The sequence below is a fragment of the Buceros rhinoceros genome, unplaced genomic scaffold (assembly GCF_000710305.1).
Source record: "Buceros rhinoceros silvestris isolate BGI_N320 unplaced genomic scaffold, ASM71030v1 scaffold47365, whole genome shotgun sequence".
Lineage (NCBI taxonomy): Eukaryota > Metazoa > Chordata > Aves > Bucerotiformes > Bucerotidae > Buceros > Buceros rhinoceros.
Genome location: NW_010413138.1, coordinates 2,087 through 25,432, shown reverse-complemented (window position 1 = coordinate 25,432; position 23,346 = coordinate 2,087). Strand labels below are relative to the sequence as shown.

Below are 23,346 nucleotides of genomic sequence, written 5' to 3'. Positions count from 1 at the left end.
AGCCCCGCCGCTGCTGGAGCGTGCCGTGAGCGCTGTGCTCTTTCCCGGGGCAGTTCTGAGCTGCTTTGAATCCCTCTTTGTCCAGTTGCTTTTTGGGATCATTGTCCCCAACTGTAGGACTGCTGTAAATCTCTGTTTAACTTCCACTTACGTGAATCCTTTCTTTAGTTAAGGGAGTAGGAGAGGCAGTTATGTAAAACTAGGTGAAGTATAATAATATAGGGGGTTTTAAAACTAAAAACCTTTGAAGTAAAGAAATAGTGGTTTTGTTTTGCTCTGAAGAGGGTCGGGAAAATGTGGGCCGCAGTACTGTAGGGTTTGGGTATTCTGCTGCAGGGTGGGTAGGATTTTGTGCAGGTGACAGTGGCATCAACAGTTTGCCTTTCACAATCACTGACTTCCCTCAAAGTCTCTGCAAAACCACATTTGCCCCAGTTGTTTCGCATCATTCTTCTGAGCTAATGAAATGGGGGGAAATGCCCTGTGGGAGACAAACGACAGTCTGTGACGCCTCTTCTTTCAAGATTGTTTCTTACGTATGAACTCTCTACCAGTGGCAGTTATGGTTCTGATGTTAACAGGAAGCAGATCTGTGTTGTTGGTGTTGCTTTTGGAGATGGAGTCTGAGCAGAGAAACACCGAATTACACTGAAGGTATCCGAGAGCTCCTGTGACGCAGCAGATGTTGGGCTGTCGGCTCCCAGCCTCGAGACGAGCTGTCAGAGCCCGGGCAAGCCCGATGAGTGGTCTCAGGAATGGTGGTGAATAGTCAAATGTGTAATGGCTGTTTGTGGGAAACTTAGGACAGTATTTGCTTACTGTTGTTCGAACGACCTTACAGTAAGCTGGGGTGGTTTACTGTGTGCTTTTAGAACCAGAGGTTTGGGAACTGCTGTCTCAGGTCGTGCCAGCCCCTTGTTCTAGTGGGAACGTGACACTTGGTGGTGAATTCCAAGTCACCAGGGTTTATCACACCTTTTGGGGCTGACTTTCGATACTGCCTCTGTGTTCTGCAGAGCTGAGTAGACTGTCTGGGGGAGGGGAAGTGTGGTGCCATCCTTTTCCATCTCATTTTCCTTTTTCTCCTCTTCAGAGCCTCCAGTGACTTCCCTCACCTGCCAATCTCGTTTGTTTGTGCTCCCATCTCCTTCCAGAGCTGACATCTTCATCCTTTGCTCTTCTCTTTCTCCTTGCAATAAGAATGTGGTACAAGCTTCTGTAAGATTAGGCAAGATCAGCTTCTTCCAAACTGTTGTCTCCTCCTTGTTCTGATAGCACTGGCTGCGTTGTCTGGTGTTTTCTCTCCTCTGGTTCTGTTTTTGAGGTGTCTCTTCTTTGTCCACCAGAGCACGAACACGTATTCTCTGGAACTGGCATCCTTCTGCCAAAAGCTGGTGGATCCCATGGTCTTCCTCCTGGCGGCCTTTGCTGCCTCTGGTACAGCAGTGATGTTCTCAAGAGACTTTGACTGTTTTCTCCTCATTCTTGAGCACGTCATTCTGGTTTATTTTCCCAGCATTGTAGGTGAATGTTTTATTTCCTCGTGCCCAGGTATTTTCGTTGGAATATAGGTAGTGTCTGTTTGTAACTGATAATTCTTTGATCTTCTGCCTCACATCAATCTTCTCTTGTTTGAAGCATTTGATAGCTAAATGCTCATGTTCGCAAGCCGAGTATGGTTAAATCAAAGCTCTTAATATTCCTTAATCTTGACTGATCTGGACAAGTGCTGTCTCAGCCATGCTCCATTCTGAGGCGTGGAGCTAATTATTCTTTGACACATGGTAGACACACGTACCTAGAAGGTTTCAGTCATTCCTGCGGGTTGTTTTTGCTTTGCGTGTCTCAGCAACAGCTTCTCTTGTCTGTTCATGCAAGTGAAACTCAGACTCTTGCCTGTTTGATTACTGCAGCGGACCTTTTTCTGGCCTTCAGAAGTGCTGGTTCGTTCTGCCTGTGTCCATTCAGCTTGCTGATGCAAAGCATGGCACGCCTTCACTTTAATTAATCGTTGGTTTTCCCTTTTCCACCAGTGTAGCAGTTGTCTTTACCTTCGGGATGCTGATGTTCTCTTAGTCTAATGTCTGTCTTAAATCACCATGGAGATGTCAGTACTGCCTCCAGGGAACCATTCAACCAGTGTCCTTCAAGCCTTCAGACTGTGCTAATGGATGATCTTTCTGAGATGCTTTTCTTCAAAGCTACAAACATTCCCTCTGATGTTCTCAGAACTGCTCCATTTTCTTCAATCTAATTGTTCCTTGAGTTTTTTCCCTTCCGTTTTTCTCCAGCGAGTTGGTGAAACTGTGCAGCTGCCTCTTCGCGGCGCTTTGATGGCGAGCTGTATCCTGGCAGAAGGTTGTTGGATTAAGGGGGTTTCTCTACTGCAGAGCCGGGTAGAAGGACGAGGAGGTCCAGGTGCTGCTTCCGAAAGGAGTTTGTGCTGTGAAGCGTCCTAGGAACAGGTCCTGCTCGTGGTGTTGTGCCTCATGAGATGAGCTGGTACGTGTGCAGCTAATGAAGAGAGAGTAATTTCTCCCTGGCATGTGGAGTTTGATGGGCTTTGTCACGAAGATGTGGTGACATTGTAATAAAGGCTTTGGGGACCGGCACTGTGAGATGTTTGTTACTGGAAACCTGGATTTTGGTAGGTGCAGTTGTTACTGTTGTATAGAGTCGCTGGTGAACGGCGTTACGAATGTTCTCTGAGATCTTTGCTGTGCTGCTCTGCGTTGATGTTCGAGCTGGATCTTGTCTAAAACTGGCACTTCACATACTGGCAGCGAAGGATCAGGGAGAACTGGACAACTTCCCGTCGGAGAGGTTAACTTCCCGTCAGCCCGAGCGCTGTTCTCGTTAACCTGCTCTTAATGCCCAACCAGTGATTTGTTTTCCATTACTTGCTGCCGAAGCTGCTCTCTAGGTGACAGATCTCGTGTGGACACTGAATTTCTTACCCCATTTCAGCCATTGAAAAGGTACAAGTTTTTCTCAGGGCTGGAACTCGACGGTTTTCTTGACGTTTCCTTTCGGGAGGTGCAGATGCCTCCCGCGTTGGCAAACTCTCTCCTCAGACACCACGCACAGTTCCTTTTGCTCTGAAGTGGCTGCACCTGCAGTTCATGATCCTGACGAGTTTATTGTGTGTGACTGCCTTGAACATGCAGAAGTCGAGCGACTCACGGCAGCTCCCTCGGAGTCAACGTGTCGTTCCTCTGCCAGACCTGGATGACACTGATGTTTCTTCTGGCTCGTCCTGGGGTTTTCGCCCTCACCATGTAATTCCTTTTGCCTTGCAGGAGCTTGCAGAAAGAGGAAGGTCTGTTATTGCTTCAAGGGGGAAAAGCCGTCGGGCACCACTACCCTGGTGTTTGTAGACCCTATAAACAAGGTCTTATTTTCCTGTGGTAATTTACTTCAGGTAAACTAGTGGACTAGTTGGCCTGCTTTTTTTTTTTTTGGATACCCTCATAAATCAAACCCAAAAAGTAGACCCTATAAACAAGGTCTTATTTTCCTGTGGTAATTTACTTCAGGTAAACTAGTGGACTAGTTGGCCTGCTTTTTTTTTTTTTTTGGATACTCTAATAATTCACACCCAAACACCATAAAGTGATATTTAATTTACAAGATAGAACTGTCTAAATACTTTAATAATTTTTCTTACACGTTTTGGAATTCTCTATAAACATTTTACCTACGTTGCAAAGTAGTTGGGCTGCCTCATGGTTTCCTTCTTCCTGGCATGTGAAAATAAGCTATTTTTTTTTCCCCACTTCTGACTTGTAACATTTGCTCTACGTGAAGTACCTGAGCTGAAATAGCAGAATGACGTAATGCAGAGGAGGATTTCTGTTAATGCCACAAGGGCTTGGGGACTGACATAACCCATGCTCTGCAAACACAAAAAGGTTTGTGCTTTAAATATGGTCTGTGGAATTTTTATTCAATCTTAAGTATGTAAATGGCTTCTACCTTCCCGTGCCAGCTGTGGGAGCGTGTCTGGCAGCAGCCGCTTACTCCTGCTGCAGGGGAACGAGAACATCGGATGGTTTGCTTCACAGGAAACAACTTACCCGAGTTTTGAAGATGAGGCAGGTGTCACTTACAGCCACCAGGACATCGCTTGTGAGGTCCAGCTGCAGAGGATCCAGTCACGCTTCGTGTGCTTGGACATGAAGCGTGGTTGGACTGTGCTCGTGGGGTCTCCATGGAGATCGCCCCATGGTGTGGGAGCTGGCTCGTTGCCTTCAGTCGGTTGAAGCTCTTGAAGAGAAAAGTCCTGTTTTGTTATACGCACCTTTAGGATTTTATAGTGCTGCAAGTTGCCTCTATCTCTTAATATGTCTTTTGAGCAAGTTTATTCTGCCCCTTATCACTGAAATAGTATTAAGGTGAAAGAGATTTTTATTTTCGCGGCCTGAGCTGATAAATAAGCATAATCAAACTTCACTTTGAACTTAAATTTTTTCTTGACCCTCAGATAAGCCTTTCACAGGCAATAAATTACCACTCTGAATATTTTTGGTGAGTTAACAACCTAATTGCTGTTCTCCTTTCTAACGCTGTTCACAGGTATGATCAGCTCTCTCTCGGTGATGTCAGAGCAGTTGTTCTCAACTCATATGCTCTTAGCGCTGAAGATCGCTTCTTCAGATCCCAGCAAGGACTCGCTTGCCTGGAAGTTCCTCTGTGTTGTTTTTTCTGCCTCTCGTACAGGTTTCCATGTAGTCAGGCACTGCTTAAATATAACTTGAAGTAAATATGACAAGAGAGTCTTTAAAAAAGTGTAGTTCTTAGTTTTGAAAAAAATTCGCTACGTAATAACCTGGCTGGTGAGGGTCTGGTGAGGGCTGATGGTTGTTTTCATGACATGGGGACTGTGTTCCTTTGAAAGATGAATTTGAGTCACCCGGACGGTTGGAGCTCTGGGCTGTGACCTGTGAGGAGAAGCTGCAGGAGCTGGGCTTCTTCAGCCTAGGGGAGAGAAGGCTTCAGAGGCACACGTGGAGCTTTCCAGGATCTGTGAGGAGGCTACTGAAATGGCAGAGCCAGGCCCATCACTGCGGTGGGTGTTGGAGGGACAAAAGACAAGAGGTGGAGCGAGATTTTTGCTCTGGTCATGGGGAAGAGATTGGTTTGGGGTTTTTTCACCATAAGGACAGTTGGGCAGTAGAAGAGATTACCCAGGAGGCTGCTCAGCCTCCATCCCTGGAAGTTAAGACCAGCCTGGATAACCAAATTAACCTGGTCTGACTGCATTGCTGAGCTTACTTAGAGCAGGAGGTTGCATCAGAGACCTCCTGCGGTCCCTCCAACCTGAACTCTACCATGCTCTTGTGGTAGAGGCGTGATGGTCTCGGTGGCAGAGGAGAACGTTTTTGTGGCCTTTCTTGCTGCTTTGCTGTAGGATTCACTCCGTGAGCCTGGGAACTATGCAGAGAAATGCCCCCCTGCAATAGTCCAGTTTAGAGGGTTTTCTTTTCAGTTGTCTGGCCTTCAAATGTGGATTCCAAAGGGCGTTTTCATCTTCACTCAAAACACCTCTTGGATTTCTCCATAATGGGTCATTTCATACTGCACTGAAGTTTGTATTGCAAAAATAACTATTGTGGCTGCTAGAGATGTCACCCTCTGCTGTATGCACTGGTGTGAACTGGGGGAGAGGTAAAACAAGGCCGTGTTTTGTCTAGTCGCAGGAAATGTGGTTGATATCGTGGTGTTTGGTTCTGTATCTGAGTTAAAAATGTCCCCCGTAGTATCTGATGGTACCTCAATCCCTCTGCCTGAACTATTGAGGCGGAATTTTCTGTGTTTCCAGAGCTTGTGAAGCCACTGAGCAGGTTTAACGGTACACACATTTTCCTGACAGCACCTAGGGCTTGTATTGGTAGTTAAAGGCTGGCCGGGGAGGTGACCTTTGCCTGTGGACCCAGCTCTGGAGGTTTTTGTAATTGTTCGTGCAGGCTGAAAAGTCTGAAACTCGTGCATAAGCTGCAGGAAGGAGTTCTGTGGAGTCGGTCGGCTTTCAGGCTGGTTTGACACTACTCGAAGAAAGCCTGTGGTTTGTGCAGGTTCCGGATCCTCAGACTGAGGCCGTGCTGTCTCTGACAGTAAGGTCTGAGGCTCCGCTTTCCTTCCTGTGGGTGGGCTTCCTCAGGACACCTTCGCTGAGATGGACTCATTAAAAACTGGACATTGTTTTGCCTTGTTTCTGTCTCCTTGTCTGGAGAAAGACCAAGTCTCTTCCACAAATTTTAAGCACTAGGTGCTGTGTCTGTTCAGCTCTCAGGTGGAGAAGCAGCTCTCTTGTTCTTTTACACGTATCATACCTGAAGTTTGCAGGTTGGGGGTTTGTCTTTCCTTCCTTTGTCCTGCTTTATTTTCCTTTTAACTTGATGACTGTTCTGTGGGCCGAGCGGATCCATTTTACTGTTGGTCATCCTCCAGATGCCTTGGTGGAACAGTCCCATGCTCACCAAGTGAGAACATGATGAGGACACCCCTGGTGTTGGCTGGTACAAGCAACAGTGTCATTCTCATTTTGGAGCAGCACTCACTAAGCTGCCGTGCTCGCCGCGGGGGGAGAGACCCACCTACCACCTAACATGTGTGTTTCTGTTCTGCAAAACCAAAACATTTTGTGGCTTTTCAGCTGGGAGGAAAACATGGTTTGTGTAAGTGCTTTATGTAGAAAAACCACAAAATACTAGAGAGTTCTTTACTACTTAAATCCATTCAAAACCATAACGAGGTATCAGGACTGAAAGCTGAAGCCAGAGACTGGAATGGGAAATTTGGCACCGGAGGTTTTTGCCAGTTGAGGTAACGGATGATTGAGAGCACTAATACTTTGCTTTCAATGTCTTCAGTAATTGATGACTCTGAAAATGTTGCCCCCAAACAAGGCTTATGCTCAGTGTTTACTGAAGGTCGGATAAGACAGTCTAATGATCCCTTCTTGCCATGGGCTGGAATTAGGGAACCGTTTCCAGCAGTGTGGTGTGTTGCAGGCTTGGAAAGGCCGTGGTGCAAAGCTCGCCTGGAAGAACAAGCCTGACTAAGCCCTGGCATAGCTGGTGGCTGTGAGGTCCTGCTGTCTCGTCATTCCTGACAGATGCCGTCACATCAGCTGGTCTCACAGCCAGCACGAGTAATAGTGAGGTTGGAGATGGTGAGTGCTGGAGGACTGTCCTTCAGTGGAGAGGAACTCTCGTGTGTTGCACAGGAGGGTTGTCTTCTCCACCTTGACTAACAGGACTGGTCAGGGTTTGTTTTACTGGTTGCTTTTCCCAGTCTCATTTGTTGTAGCTGGACACAATCTTGATTATTTTTCTTCCCCCTTCATTTTCTACTTTGTTTCTTCCTTCCAATATCTTTTTTCCCTGTGAGCTTTCTGCTGTTCCTGGCATCCTGGTTCTTTTTTTCCTGAGGGCTCAGTTTTCCATCACCAGACTATTCATCCTGTTCCTTTGCATCAGCTTCTTTGGCTCCTCATCCAGGGCTTTTGCCATCCATCCCGTGTCTCCTCTGCACTTTGCTTTGCTGTTGAATCTGCTTTTTTATGGTTTATTTTCTCAGTACTCAATCCGTTATTAAACACTAAACAGACAAGCAGCTCTTTTCCATTGGGTCCTCTTTGGTGACAGTGGCATTTGGTGCAGGAGTCTCTTGTATGTTGTGCCCTACACCACCAGGTCCCGCTTTCAGGCATCCCTGAGGGGGAGAACACTAAGACAGCGTTCCATTGGCTGCTTGGGCAGTCGTGGATAGAACTAGTTTGGTAGAATTCACGCTACTTGTTGCTGTAATTATAGTGGTAATGAATACTAAAGTTTACCAAACGTGATATAAAGAAATGAACATCCCTTTTGGGAAAGGGCTAAAAGCTTGGGCCTCCACAGGAGTGGAGTCTCCCCTGGGCAGGTTCTGCTGAGGCCAGGGAATCAAACAGGATCCCTGGCTAGTCGCGACAAACTTCTGTTTGGGACGGGTACGGCAGTTCAGTTGTTGACCTTCGCTGGCAGATGATTTTTCATTTTTGAGCTGTTTGTCGGTGCTGCTCTCAGCCATAAGCATTTTAAAGATTCAGCAGTATTTGATGAAGAATGTAGAAAATAAAGGGGAAAAAGAGCAGGCAAAATGCTGTAGTAAGGAGCTTTATTTCATGATTAATTTTACCTTTTGTAGAACAAGTTAGGCCAGTCTTGCGAAATGAGTCTTGTGGTGGTTTTGCTGGGTTATCTCTGAGTTAGACCCACAAAAGAGTGGAAGGAGACTTTTCCACCCTCACAGATAAATGTGCAGAGCTCTTGGAATAGCTTTCATCATGTTTGTGTTTGTCAGGTAAAGTTCCGCTCTTTGAGCTGAGCTGATCTAATAGCTGGGAGTTCCCAAATGGGCGAGCTCGCCCCTTTTCCCTCCCTGCTGACCCCAGAGCTTTACTGGTGCTGCAGCTCAGTTAGGGAGGATTTTGTGTTAATGTTGTCTTTTTTTAAGGCTCCAGGTAATTCTTCTTGATGGTTTTATTTCTCCTTTATGGCAGCCTTCCAAGTACTGACAGTTTAAAAAGTTTTAATTTTCTGAAATGTCTTTCCTTGTTTGTAAGATTAAATAATGGCAAAGGTGGGACACTTAGCCCAAACACAGCTCTCCCTGGATGTCTTGTTTCACAGCAGCCTCATCTGAAGACAAACGTTCGACTCCCCTGTAGCTCCTTTACGCACACGGAGGGGTTGCTGACTGCACGATCTACGTGCCATTTCTCCTCACATCTCTCATGCACAAGGTGTATCAGTTTGTTAAACTCACTTGTGCTTTAGTCCTCCCTCCTCCCCTTTCTGTTTTGGTCATTAAGGACATTGAGGTGTTTTGAGGTCATTAAGGACCGTGGAAGACATACACTGGTTGTAGAAATGAATTCTGCTCTTGAAGGCTAAATGTCCATGTGCTTTCTTAGAAGAGAGTGTCCTGCTAATGCTTGAATCGGAACTTCAAGCAGACGGTAAATGTGCTCTTAAATTCTGCAGAAAGGACCAGTCCGTCTGTAACAACGCGCATGGAAAAATTGGGTTGAATTGTAGACCTGCAAATGTTGCAGATTTAGGACCTTTCTGAAGGTTTGAATGGTAGTTAAATACAGATGTAATCGAGTGTCAGGGTTAGGGGACCTTTCAGAAAGGAAGGGGTGTGTACAGCAACAGTCCCTTTGCATTACGGTGTTACTATGGGAAGGAAAAGCCTTTGCCTGCAAAACTCATGTTGAAAAAGCAAATTCTGCAGCAAAGGGCCTTTTCCTCCTGATGGGCCGATGTACTGGTTTGAAATAGAGAAACCTGGAGGGAGAAGACAAACAGCTTTCGGATATCTGTTTTATTTTTGTTCTTAAAACACTCCTTTTCCCTTTTGAAGAGCAAGTCCTTTAATTATACATTACCAGGAGCTGGTGGAAGCAGTTTGCGTACCTGGGATTTAACTGCTTTAGGGATTCATGGTCAGTAAAAGCATCATAGAATGTAACATCTTCATACTGGTCAATGAATGTGGTTGGAAAAAACCTCAATGATTTCTCTCTTTACAGAAAAACCTGCCATTGCTCCTCCTGTCTTTGTATTTCAGAAGGATAAAGCACAGAAGGTAAGGAGATGCTGATCTGTTTTTGGTTTGGTTTTTTCCGTAGCCTTGACTCGCTCCATGGTGAGCAGCCAGTTGTGTTGTTCTGAAGTTGAAGATGGATAATAGAGCATTAACATTATTAATGGGCAGGGGGTGAAGGGGTACTGGTGGGCTAAAAGTGGGAAGGTATGTGATGGTGGGGAGAAATGGGTGGCTCTGCACACAAAACATGGACCAAATCTGGGAGGAAAAAGTGTCTTCAAAGCTGTAGCTTGAAAGCAGCAGGTGGCAAAGGAGTGATGACAGTTGCAGTTGCATTTTTCTGATCATAAAGAGAAAGCAAAGAAAACCATAGTCTAGGTTATTGCTTTTCACTTCAGTAGATTCCAGTGTGTCTCCTGTCTTTGGTAAGCTGTGAAGTGTCCTAATGACTGTGGAAAATGGTAACCGCGTTCCCTCCCCCTGCCCTTTGTCCCCGTCCCCCACTGTGGAGCCTGTGGGAGCGGTTCCATGGTGTCAAGTCAGAGCTGGGCTGGAAGGTGTGTGTGGGTGAGCTCCTGTGGAACCAGGAGGCTGGTACAGCTCGCGCTGTGGCTGCAGGAGGAGCTCAGGAGAGAGACGAGAGTGGAGGAAGGAGCAGGACCTTCCCTTCAGCAGAACTTGCTGTTAAATTGAAATAGATGTGATGGAAAACAGTGGCTGTGTGGACCCAGTGCCATTTCCATCCCTTTTCGCTTTGGAAGTGGCACACAAAGTCAAAGTTTCCCTTGTTTCAGCTGAAGCTGGTGGGAATCAACAGAAGTGCAGTCATGTACCCATGATTCACTGTGTTCGCATTATCTGTGCAATCAGAAAATCTTCTCAAATGTTTGACTAGAAACGCTGAACCATTTTGCAGTTGTAGCTTTTCTTTGGGTTGGAACAAGTACCAGACTCGAGCGTTCTCACAGGTTTAGGATATTCCTCAGCAGGAGCTTGAAATCCTTTGTCAGCTTGGAAAGGATTTAGCTCTGCCATTCCTCTAGTATTAGGTAATAAAATTAACTATATCTTAGAGTAAATACTTATGCCATGTTCCTTCCAATTACTTTTTTTACGGTAACCGTTTACATGTACTGTGGAACACAGGGAGTGCTAGTGGTTGTGCTATCGGTTTGGATCGCGTTGTTTCCTCCTAGGAAACAGCTCCCAATCGCCCGCGGTTACTTAGACTGTTGCTGGAGTCCCTCCTGAGTTGCACCATGGTGAGTTTTCTTCCCAGGGGTCCTTTAGCCTGTCAGTGCGTCTCTGGAAGCAGCAATCGTAGCAATGTGCAGCCCCGGCAGAGGGATGTGGTCTGGTGTCCGTCCTTGGCTGGCCAGGTCCCTCAGTGCTCAGCTGGCAGGTCTCATGCTCTCGCCTTCCTCCACGTTGTACCTTCTGCACAGAGCATGTTTCTCCAGGGGCGCACACAGGGGCTGCCTTCGGTGTCAGGCTGTGCAAGCTCCCAGGCTGGCCTGTGGGACAGGCCTTTTCCATTCTATCTCTCAAGAAAATATTTGTAAAAAATCTGAACTGAAGATCCTGGGAGGGGAGTCTGTGATTTAGTCTTCCCAGCTGCCTCTGAGCATGCTGAGGGCTATGGTGACGCTGTGTGCAGGACAGCCTCTGCCCGGGCACAGCCTGTGGGGAGGGCTGAGGGGCCTGTGGGTGAGCCTTAAAGGGTTGAAGGGTCTTGAAGGGTTACAGATGAGTTAGAAATTACAGAAATACTGTGGTGTTGGTGCTCCAGAGGGGACTGGGGTGGGTCTAGCTGGGCTGGGAACAGGACTTGCTCCTTGAATCAGATCGTGGAGAGTCCTCGAGTGGCATCTGTCCCTTGGTTAGCAAATCCCGAAGTGTGGTTCATCTAGTAACAACCAAATGCTTCCAGTGAACCGTGTGATGTGTGGGGATGTGCGGCTCGCTTAAAAAGGAGTGGAAGGAGTGGTTGATAATTATTTTAGTAGCTTATCGTGTGTGTATTTGAGACTGGATAAAAAAAGAGAAGAATCAGTGCTGCTGTTCTTGCTGTTTTATTAAATAAATGGCCAAAGGCTGCTTGTTGCTTGTGCCAGTTGCTGGTTTTTGTAGTGTGGATACCGTGGAGTCAGAACGCAGTGCTGTCAGCCAGGAGGAACAACCACTTAATATAAGCTGCGGATGTCAGAGCCTGGCCTTCGGGCCAGCGGAGTGTCCCTTTAATCAGCTTACAAAGAGGTGACTCGGGTTATGCGCTGGTTGGTTGAGACCTAACGCTGTATTTTTTGAAAGACTTCGGTGTTACAGTTAATGGTTAACTCCATCACCACTGCTGTAGCCGCTGCCTGGTTGAGTGCATCGCCTGCCACTGAAGATTACCCTTATTAAAGTTAATAAGGAAAATCTAACGGAGGGGTTTTTCCTAGAGCAACGTTCTGAAGAAAATGCAACAGTAACTTCAAAACAGTTGACAAACAGGCTTCTAAAATAGGTAATTTCTCTGTGTAGATTACAACCCCCTGCAGAGTTACAGGCTTGGGGAAGAGTGGCTGGAAACTGCCCAGCAGAAAAGGACCTGGAGGGGCTGGTTGACAGCGGCTGAAGAGGAGCCAACAGCATCCTGGCTTGTATCAGCACTGGTGTGGCCAGCAGGAGCAGGGAAGCGATTGTCCCCCTGTACTCAGTGCTGGTGAGGCTGCACCTTGAGTGCTGTGTCCACTTTTGGGTCCCTCACTTCAAGAAGGACACTGAGGAGCTGGAGCGTGTCCAGAGAAGGGCAGCGGAGCTGAGGCAGGGTCTGGAGCACAATGTGCTGAGGAGCGGCTGAGGGACCTGGTGGGGCTGAGCCTGGAGCAAAGGAGGCTCCGGGGAGACCTTCTGGCTCTGACAACTCCCTGACAGGAGGGTGCAGCCAGGGGGGGTTGGTCTCTTCTGCCATGTGACAAGTGACAGGTTGAGAGGAAACAGCCTCAAGTTGTGCCAGGAGAGATTTTAGGAAAAATTTCTCCACTGAAAGGGTTGTGAAGCCTTGGAACGGGCTGCCCAGGGAGGTGGTGGAGTCCCCATCCCTGGGGAGGTGCTGCTGAGGGACAGGGGTCAGGGCCCCTGGCAGTGCAGCATGGACGATTGGACTCGATCTTAAAGATCTCTTCCAGCCAGATGATTCTGTGATTCTCTAAGTTTAATCTGCAGTTGGGTTGGCTTTCTCCTGGAGCTGAGCAGAGTGTTCTCGGAGGCGTTCCAGTGCCCACACGATGATCTGACGGTAAGCCGAGGCTGCGGGGAAGGCCTCGCGCTGTGCGTTCATTCCCCAGCCACAGTGATGGTTTAAGTGTTTGCCTCATGCTCTTTACGTTGTGCTCTTCTGCATCAAAGGGGACATCCTGGGCAGAGTGACGTTTGTCACAGGTCTGTAGCCCCCTCGGTATCAGGGCTGCACTGGTATTGTCCAGTGGCCTTTACTGACCTTTCTGGAGCTAACGTTGTCTACTATTAAATTAAGGAACATTATTTTCCTAGAAGTCTCTACTGAAGCTCATGCTTGTAAGGTGATAGACTCCTATTTTTCCGTTAGATGTTGGAAAATAGTCAGCATGTGCAGGACAAAATACACACCAGTCTGCAAACGCAGTTTGTAACTGGCCGTTCCAGCCAAGGTTGGCTGCGCTGTTACCATCAGAAGCTGCAGTTTGTCCTGGTTGTTCAGAGGGGATGAGAAGTGTGTCATGTTCAGAATGGTGCCTTTTAATTTTACTCTCAGTAAGGAGGTTCTGGTTGTTTTCTTCCGCTGTTAAAAGGCAAGATTAGTCTGTTCTGATTTTCATCCCAGATATCAGTTACTGGTGGGTGTAGAGTTGGCTGTTTCCACGCTGAGTGAGTCCCTATTTTCACTATTTTTGTCTCACCCCCTTTTCTACTGTGTTTTAGTGGTTTGGGGGTTTTTTCCTCCCTAACTCTTTGAGAACTATTTTTACAGCTTACGAAATACTGTTCTTGCCACTACCTGAATGACAGCATCCAGAGAGCTGCCTTCTTCACACCCTGCTGCGTGTTTTTCTGCCAGAGCTGCTCGTGCAGCTGGAAAATTGCAGCAGCTTGGAGATGCTGGTAGCTCTTGAGATGTGAAGGCTACATCGAGTCCTAACCTGGCCCTCTTAAGCATGGAACTTTACTGGTGCTCCATCCCCTGTCCTGATAACTTACTCAGGAATGGCACCATGCTCTCCGTAGCTTTTTGAATTAGAGATCAGTGGATACGATTTTTTCTATGATTATTTTTACTCGAGTTTCTGTTCTGAAACTAATTTTAACTTCTGCCATAAAACCAGTTCATGGTTCTGGCAGTAGGTTACTTGAAGTCATTTTATGAAGTTAACCTTCAACATGCATTTCTGAGGTCAAAGTCTTCTGAATGCTTTCTTGCATTTACACATGTTGAAGTAGGTACAACAGCTCAAATTTCACCGATAGTGGTGTAAATTTGTCCAAAAGTGCTGTTAAAGGAGTGCCTGGTGTTGTGCAAGCGTGAGCTGTGGTCTCCTTCCAGTTGTTCCTGATTCTTGTGATACTGGGATCATTGTGATACTACAAGATGATGATGCTCAAGGCAGCTTTAAAAAACATTTGTACAGTTTAAAACAAGCCGCTGTCTGTTTTGTAGCTTGCACCTTGTCCACATCCCTCCTCCAGCCAGGGTTGGAGGTGTGTGTATAGGTATTTCTGTAAGAGTATGGGAAAACACTCTAGTCCAGCTTGTTGTGGACCTCCGTTTGGTCGGGGTATGGCTTTCTCTAGGCGAATGGGTGGTGGTGGGCTCTGAGGGATGGCTCTGAGGGAAGGTAAGTTACATGGTATTTGGGTCATGCTTCATACCTAAGTGGCGCTGCAAAGTGATGCAGAGAGTTTAAGGGGCAGCTGACACCTTGGCCATAGAGATGAGGGGTAGTTCTGGAGTGAACAAGGATTTATGTCCTTCGATCTGTCATCATGGGCTGAACTGCAGAGCTTTTAAATAGCTGCGGAGTTGTGGAAGTGGTTTAAGTGATGAGAAAGAGGCATTCCATGGAGTCTAGAGAGCAAGTCCTGGGTTTAGAGAAGAGGAAGTGGGATTAGACAATACATCAGGCAGGGATTGGTGAGAGTCCTGCTTTGGAAGTGTGTTTTGAACTCCTGTTGTGGGCTGTGGCAGACGAGAGGACAAATCATCTCTCTGCCTCGAGCACTTGCTGCCTCCTCTGCCGGTCTTTCCACACTGGTTGTCGTCCTCGTAGGATCTGTTCATGAGGAGCTTGGAACTTCTACAAGATTTTAAAAGTCAGACCAGATTTGAAAATTGTCGTTTTCAGATTTGTCAGTATATAGAAAATGTAACCGTGGTTGTCGCATTGTCTCTGAGGATAGTGCTTGGGTATGAATTTTCAGGTATCTTACTTGTAAATGAAATACTCTGAATTAATCAATTTAATAGCATGTGGGTGAAGTGCAATATGCCTAATGTAAGTCATAAAAATAATACTTTGCCATGAGTGTAAATCATTGACAGTAAAGAAAAAAATCTCCAAACTGATGACTAAAACCTTTGGATGTGTCCAAAGAGATTGAAATGTGCCGTATGTCATTTTTGTTTAATCACTGTCGTCTGATTTCAGAGGTCAGCAGATGGATCAAGTCCAGAAGATGGAGACGGTAAGAGATTTGACTGCAAGATTAAAACCCACGAGTGCGTGTGCGTCTCTCCAGGATTTTGTGCCTTTTCTTTAATCACTTTTTTCTTCCAGAATCTGATCGGGAGGATGGGAGCTACTGTCCACCTGTAAAGCGTGAGAGAACTTCATCCTTAACGCAGTTCCCTCCCTCTCAGTCGGGTAGGTGCTGCTGCAATATTACGTGGGAGGGGAGGGATTCCTGCTTGCACCTCTTCTCCCGGTCAGTCGAGCTGCTGGCTGCTGTGTTCTGGCTTACGACCACGTCAGCCGCGTACCCCAACTTTCCCTATGGACCGTGTTAGATTCAGTGAAGCTCAAAGGAGTTGATAGATACATTTAAAATATTTTCTATCTGTAACTCTCTATATATTTGTAGTTTCAGGTGTTACACTGAATTTCCCAGAAAATCTCGTTGAGTTGTTGCAACCAGGTTGTTTCTTAACAAATGTCTGTAGGTGGTGCTGCAGAGTTCCTCTGCTGCCAGGCACACCCTGACGGTCTCGGGTGGTGCTGAAGTTCTCTGAGTCCTTTCCTTTTCTCCCACTCCTCTTAAAATGGGCTCGGCTCGCTTCGGCCACATTCTCACCGGCATGCACCAGAGGGAACGGCCAAAGCAGCACATCACTGACAGGGCCAGGGGTGCGTTCTCACGACTCGGAGGTGGGAATGGTCATGTCTCATGTGTTTGTTCCCCCACAGGAACTGTCTCGAAAATTCACAGAAAATACGTAACGGTGTTAAGAGATGAGTTTCCTTTCTCTTTCCAACATACTTTAATTCCACAACCTCATAAAAGCTAGAAGAGCTGATAAATACTGTCATGCTTTACCTCAGGGAAGATAATCTGTTGGAGGCAAAGACCCCAACCTAGTGACTACCTCCTGCATCTGATCATCCTCAGCTGCGTGGTCTGTGACTGTTTGTACAGCACCAGGAGTAGCTCAGCTGCTGAGCAGGACCTCACCAAACTCCGTGTTACTTCTCTGGGTCCCAGCAAAGGGTGGAAGAGGAACGCTGTTCTTTGCCTGTTCCTTTTGAACCTCTTCTGCTCTTCCGTTGACCATTAGCATGTGAGATCTGCAGATCCTCTGAGGGACTCTCCTTTTCTGTAGCATTTTTGTCCGTGCAGGGCAGCTCACATGAGGTTCCTGGCTCTTAGCGCGAGCTGTGCTGTCACCCATCAGCTGTCTGAGGCCCTGGGTGTTCGCTCCCACTGCTCAGCAGCTGTTGGGCTCCTTTCTGAAGTGTTTTATGCATTTTGGAATGATGTCACACATTCTAACATGACTTTTCATTCCTAGTTCAGGTGTGATTCAGACCAGGAATCTGCGTATATCTTCCCTCCAGAATAAATGAAACTGGTTCTTTTTGTTTCAGGAGAAACTAAGGGGATTGTGTGGGCAATGACCTGTTTATTTCTGTGGCTGTAACGCTGTTTCAATTTAGAAGAGATCTAAAATAAGTTTTAAAATTACTAGAAAAATGATTTTCAGGGTGCAGCCTTTGTCTGGGAACAGAGTTTCCCGTGACAAACACCATACACAACTTCTCCTTCTTTTTCCTTGTCTGCAGTAACAAAGAACAACGTCTTTATGCCATCCAGCTTCTGTGAACCCTCTACAGGCAATTCGGACTCAGAGCCAGGTGAGCTTCCTCATTTTCCTCCTTTTTCTCAGCAAACTGTTGTTGTCAGTCTGTCACCATCCAAAGTACTTGGATACTTCAGAAGGGAGAGAACAGATCACTGGAAGTTCTGGCTTCCTCTGGAAGATGGGAATTTTTTCTTTGGAAAACTCCTTATGACTTTGGGTATTTATAAACCCTGTGGGTTGTTGCAGTGGGGGAAGCACGAGGAGTTTTGACTGACTGGATGTTTGAAGTGTGCTACAGCGATGTCCTTGTAATGTTGTGTTCCTCCTCCAGAGGAGAAGAGCAGCGGGTTCCGGCTGAAGCCACCGATACTTATCCATGGCCAGGCACCCAGTGCAGGTGAGTTCAGCGCTGGCTGTGGCAGTACAAAAAAACCCCAAACCTGTTGAAGCATTTTATTTAGGAGTTGTCTCACCCTGCTGTGGTAACTGGAAGGTGTTTGTGCTCTCCAGGGTGGTTCTGCCCATATCTGCTGTGTGGTCCAGACTTGGCTCTGGATCAGTCGAGCATTTCTGAAACGTGTCCCTGGTTGCCTCTGCTTAGCAGCATCTTGGGATTGAAATCTCAGAGTGCTCCTGAGCTCTAGGAACCCAGTTCCTTTAGTAGTGAAAGGGAACAAAAGGAATGCTCCAGGAGTGCACTGGACACATTCCAGCCTGTTCCATGAGCTCCCAGTCCGGGACCAGGCCAGAGCAGAGTCTGACACGTGGTTCTCTTCCCCCACCTTCCTCCTCTCCTCAGCTTTTACTAATACATGGATGGCAGGTCCTTGATCCTACTGCTCTGCTCTGCAGTTTGGCTCTTAGAGTCCCCTGTTTGCTGACATAGACCAGCCAGTGTGGGACAGACATTCATGTGACACCATCACAGCTCCTCACGAGCCTGGGAAAACCACACAGCTGTTTTGCTCATGGAGGTTATTATTTGTTTATATATATGGAAACAGTTTACTTCATTTGCAGGAAGAGTAGAAAATCTTAAAACAAGGGTTTTTTTGAGCTGACATGAAAGTTTGAATCTAGGATAGTTGTTATTATGGTTGTTGTCATGTCCTTTGAATACGGGTGGCCTGAAAGTCGCAGAATATTCAGCTGTTGTTGCTGTGTTGCTGTTACTTCTGTTGCAGTGTTGTACTGGACCAAGAGTTCATCTTTGGTTTTGCTTCAGTGAAGAAAACTGAACCTTTAGGGATTGCCTTAACCTGCTAGAGTGGATGTTAAGATGTTTGGGGATTTTTTTGGGGGGGGTGGGGGGTGGTGTTTGGATGGTTTTTATTAGGTTCTTTAAGGTCAGTTGGCTTTTTGAATCAGAGTGGAATCAGTTGTAGTGTCAGGTTAATTCAAAGCCCAAAGGTTGTTAAATGAAACTGTTACACTACCAATACATTTGATTGTATGAAGGACAAAGTAAGAAGATCATTTACCTGTACCTGGAAATTCCTTCACTGGGAGGAGAAAAGACAACTTGGAATGTATAGCTGAGGAATACATCAGTGAATAAATAGGATTGTCTGTGTACCGTTCCTTTCCCTTACACCGTGACTTCTGAGTCACAGAAAACCCTCCTGTGCTTTCCTGGAGCAGGTAGTGAATCTATTTAGAAGTGTCTTTTGAGGGTGGGAAGTTGTTTCCTTTATTTGGGACTAATTCTGTTTTGAGACTGAGGGACAGAAGCCCTTTCAGTGTCTGGTTTTCCATTGTATGTTCTGTTGGAAGCTGCTGAGCTGGATGAAGGCCAATCTTTCAGCTTTAAAGCTCTTGAAAAACCTTGGTCCTTGCAGGTCTCCCTAGCCAGAAACCGAAGGAGCAGCAGCGGAGCGTGCTCCGTCCCGCAGTGTTACAGGCACCGCAGCCAAAAGCTTTCTCGCAGATGGGTAAATACCGCTTTTGCTTTCTGGGAAACTGCGGAGGGAGAACAGGGACACGGAATCTGTTCAGTGCAGTGGTTGGTTTTCACCCAGCATCCACCTTTGTTTTTCTAGATCTCCTTTCAGAAAAAACATCTCAAATGTTCAGTGTCTGTTCTCTAAGTGATTGCACAGCCAAACCTTCAGGGGTTGTGTAGCAAAACTGCCTGACGCTGCCAGGCCTCTAATGCTGGTGAAGTCCATGCTTGGTTTTTGGAACAAAAAGCCTTCTAAGGGTGTGATTGGCACCCTCAGATGGCAGCACTGACCATGGTGTGACAGGCTGCTGCTGGTCAGTTGAACAGCAGTGGTGGGCTTCAGCTGGCTGCGCAGCAGCGGAGGATGCCTGAACCCCAGGAAGGTGCCTTTGGGCTTGGGGGCAGTTGGGACTTGGAGATACATGACCAAATTTTGGAATTAGAATTGTACATTATGTTTGTTATATGGTTACGGAATTTGATATAGCTGATGGAAATAGGCGTGATTGAAGATGGGACATTAAAGCAAAAGCACTGTCGAAGGTGTCCATGTCACATGTCTTGCCCCAGCCCCTCACCTTTCGTTATCTGCAAGTTCAGTTGAGCTGAAACTTCAGTTAATGCTGAATCCAGCAGAGAACCAAACACTTTTAAGTTGATTTCTTGGCACAGATTGGACTCTATAGAGGACTTTATATTGGGGTAGAAATTTTCCTTGGGAGGTAAGTAGCCAGATCAGCCCAAAGCGGAGCCCTGTGGGCTGTGAACAGATTAGGCTGGAGCAGGGCGGTTGCTTCAAGCTGTCCCTGTGGTGTTTGTGTGGTTAAGTGACTTTTTCCAGTTGGAATTCTGGTTCTATTGAGAATCACTGAATTGTGGTCCTCCTCTCCCTTGCAAAATTCTGTGGGAACTCTGTAGCTTACGTTGCAATGTTGCGTGGACTTAAGGCAAGAGTGTGCCATTTGCTGTAGAAAACTTGTAGAACAATCTAAATCTGTAGAGAATTCATGTCATTTTCGTGTTCCTCATTGCAGTTCTCAGCAGTGGCACCAATGGTGTAAATATTCTGCCAGATTCTGCAGCCACATCAGAATCACTAAGTAATGCAACACTGAAAAGTTCTGACTCTGAAGACAAGGTGAGTTGGGGGAGGATTGGGAGGACATTCAGGGTGACAGACGTTAAAGCGGTGTTCACTGGCTGGAGTCGTTGCTCAGCAGTGCCATCAGCGACAGCCCCTTACCCCTCCACACCAGGGCAGAGCACTCTAGGTGTGGTGGTAGATTCTATACTGTCCTAATAGTGTGCTGTATATCGTTAACTCAGGGTCTGTAACAAACATTTACTGAATCTGCGGTTTAGGACAGTTTTTTATACCTATTTTCCCTCACAAAATATAAAAAAATTGCCGCCTTCTGCTTGTCATCTCATTGGTTCCTTTTAGTCCTTCTAACTTCAGTCTTGCCATAGAATCTTCCCTCTGCTCGAGTGGTGCCATTGCTGCCACAGACACTGAATTCCTGGGTATTGTGGTTCAGCGGGCTGGTAGAAAAGTGCTTTTTCATCTGAGCAGCATCGTCCTCCTGCAGGTTCATCCCGTGCCCTGTGTGTAGGGGCTGAGTCAGGAGGGGAGGGGTTGGTCTCCTGGGTGAGGGGGACCGCTGTCTCCTTCTGCAGTGGCTGTGCCAGCTCGCACTGGTGTTCTGGTCAGGCCAGAGACTAGGAGGCATTTACTAAATCCCTGTTCCCATCTGAAAACTGATTTTAACTGGTTTTAAATGGGTGAACTGGGCAGATTGCGCATGCTCAGTCTTTCTTCTCAAATGGCTTCACAAAAAGCGATCACCTGCCCAGGGGTGATGCCTTACTGGTGGGGTCTTGATTTCCCAGAGTTGAACATGGAATGGTGTTGGGGAATGTGAGCATGGGAGGCGTAAAGGTAACGGAAGTGAATGAGTAACACATGAAGGAGCTTAGAGACAGGAGCTGATAGAGGGTAAAAACCTGGAGGCAGTGAATGAGTTCCCTGTGGGAAATGGTAGAGGGACGTACAGGTCATGGGGGGGTGAACAGCCTCAGCCAGAGGAAAAGGCATCCGAGTGCATCACAAGTCATTTATGTGGTACCTGGGAAGTACAGTAGTGGGATGGTTCCTTCCCTGTTCTGTGCAGAGTGGCCCATCCTTCCCTCCCTGCGGGTGCTGAGCCAGCCACCAGCGTCCTCTGTGGACTGAGGGTGTTTGGGCATTTGGAGGGTGTGCGGGTTTTGAGTGGGTTTTTAGGGCTGTTTGAAAGAACAAGTTTAGATAACAACATGTTGGTGTTATTTCAAGAAACTCAATTACCCAGGCTAAAGTTCTCGATTTCTTGCAGGCAGGAGAATGTCAGAAGAAAGAGAACAACACTTCAGATGATGACAGCTGTGAGAAGGCGGAGCTCAATGCACAGCAAGCGTTTGTGTTCGGGCAGAACTTAAGAGACAGAGTGAAGGTAAACGCGTGTTTGCTCTCTGGACTGGCAGCTGCTGTGTCAGCGCTGGCCTGAGCCTTGCACGCTGCTCATGAAGCACTTGGAAGCCGCTGTACAACAGGGTTAAAACCGCCGTGTTTATGTACAAAATCAGAAGCTGCGGGCACAGCTCAGTTGGGTGTTCGGTAAAACTGGTCTTTCAGACATTTAAGGAATTAATCAATGCTGTTCAGGAGCATGAGAAGCTTTTTAAAAAAAGCTTAGCTACCACATAGGTGATATCTAAAGCTCGTTGCAGTGTAATGTTCTCTCTCACCTTTGGGGTCAGCATGAAGTTGCAGCGTGTTCCTAAGGTGATCCCATGCAACAGCTTTCCCAGAAAAGGGGAGAAAAGAAAATCTGGGCATCCAGGGTTCAGACCTGTGCAAGGACAACTCGAGTTGGATTGTTGGTACCTCCTGTTGAGGACAGGCTTGCACAGGTTCCCGGCATAACAAGAGGGTGTAATCCTGGGACAGGGGCTTAGATCGATATATTGGAGAAAGTGTTTGTGGGTGGAACTTTGTCTTGGGCGAGAATGAGCTGAAAATATGGTGGACAAGAGTTAGACCTGTCAGTACGTGCTGGTTGTTCTTACAGCTCGGAGACGACAGCGATGAAGCTGCCGACGTGCAGAACGCTGGCCTCCCTCTGTCAGACGCACCTTCTGCAACAAATTATTTTCTACAGTACATCAGTTCCAGGTGAGACTCTGGGGAAACCTGTAGGACGGTTTTCCTTGCTCTGTATTCAGAATGATTTGGGATTCTGCTCTGTGCTGGCTGCAGGGCTTGTTCTGGGGCAGCGGGAACCCAGGCTTCTGAAGAGCGAGGTGTGAACTTTAGAGCTGGGGGAATCGTCAACCATCTGGTCAAGGGAGATGCATTTGACACCATTTACTCCTCACCAAAGCCTCTTCAGAAAACTAACAAGCATAAGAGGAGAGAAGTCTTCTCGTGAGTGATTAGAAAGAAACAGTGGTTGGATCTACCAGCAGAATCCCGTAGAGATCTGTGCTGGGTTCGTGGTGTTCAGTGTGTTTCATAGATGATACAGAGTGTGGTTTAAACCAGGATGTCCTCTGGTTAAGCAGTAAGCCCTCTCTTAGCATTCAGCACTGCTCCATGTGTAGGTAGGTACCTGACAGGGGGGTGACGGTGACAAAACCATTTGCCGCCGTTCTGAGAGAATTCCCACTCGAAACCCAGCGTCTGCTCTCATGGAACTGCGCTGAATGAATTTTTGCTTTTATTTCTGCGTCAGCCAGCGCTTAATTTTTAAAGCCAGTGACAGCCACCCTGGAGGAGGAACTTTACCCCTCGAAGATACACAGAGATTTTCCTGTCTTCTAAACCTTCTGTCTGGGTTTTGTTTGCTCTTCCAGTGTAGAGAACTCTACAAACAGCGCAGACGCATCTAGCAACAAGTTTGTCTTTGGACAGAACATGAGTGAGCGAGTCCTAGTGAGTATCCGCTGTGTGTGCTGAGCTGTGATTCTGTGAGGAGAGCACGTTCCAGATTCTCACTCGGATTTTGAGAACCTTTGGCTGTACTTGTCACTGGAGCACGGTTTCCTTCAGGGCTTTCCCTCGTAGGTAACTTGTTTTGAGCACAGTGTCAGGGTTTCCTAAGGAGCACAGCTGGGCTCTCCCAGATCTCCCTGCTGCTGTAAGGAGGGGAGTCCCTTCTCTCCAGCGCACGTGGTGCTCAGGTCCGAGCCCTTCATGGCACAGCTCGCATCTCTAAATGGCCTCTTCGATATAAGAGTTGGAGGGCGTGTCATGTTTGCTGCCCTCCAAACTGGGAGAAGTTCAGCTATGTGACCCCCCAGTATGGGATTTTGAGTCCAGCAGTAAGGCAGCTGCCCCAGTCCAGATGTCAGGAACTTCTCTGCTTATTGTGGACCAGCCTAAGGCACAGCTTCTGGTGCCCCAGGGTTCCCTGCCCTTGTTTTTAGCGCTGTGCTGGTACAGAAGGGAGCGGTT

The 23,346-nt window shown here is 47.1% G+C and overlaps 1 protein-coding gene across 1 annotated transcript in view; it reads left to right on the top strand.

The window, feature by feature from the left end:
* Positions 1 to 1,346: 1,346 nt before the first annotated feature.
* The window catches only part of LOC104493846 (ran-binding protein 3-like), a gene marked incomplete at both ends in the record, with an annotated part of 23,527 nt that continues 1,527 nt past the window's right edge, over positions 1,347 to 23,346 (top strand). Inside the window, 10 exons of the mRNA XM_010136604.1 lie at positions 1,347 to 1,437; positions 9,581 to 9,636; positions 15,264 to 15,300; positions 15,393 to 15,479; positions 17,244 to 17,309; positions 18,751 to 18,843; positions 19,889 to 19,992; positions 21,227 to 21,343; positions 21,962 to 22,065; positions 22,746 to 22,824. Coding sequence (XP_010134906.1) covers positions 1,347 to 1,437; positions 9,581 to 9,636; positions 15,264 to 15,300; positions 15,393 to 15,479; positions 17,244 to 17,309; positions 18,751 to 18,843; positions 19,889 to 19,992; positions 21,227 to 21,343; positions 21,962 to 22,065; positions 22,746 to 22,824 — 834 coding nt within the window. The remainder of the gene's footprint in view (positions 1,438 to 9,580; positions 9,637 to 15,263; positions 15,301 to 15,392; positions 15,480 to 17,243; positions 17,310 to 18,750; positions 18,844 to 19,888; positions 19,993 to 21,226; positions 21,344 to 21,961; positions 22,066 to 22,745; positions 22,825 to 23,346) is intronic.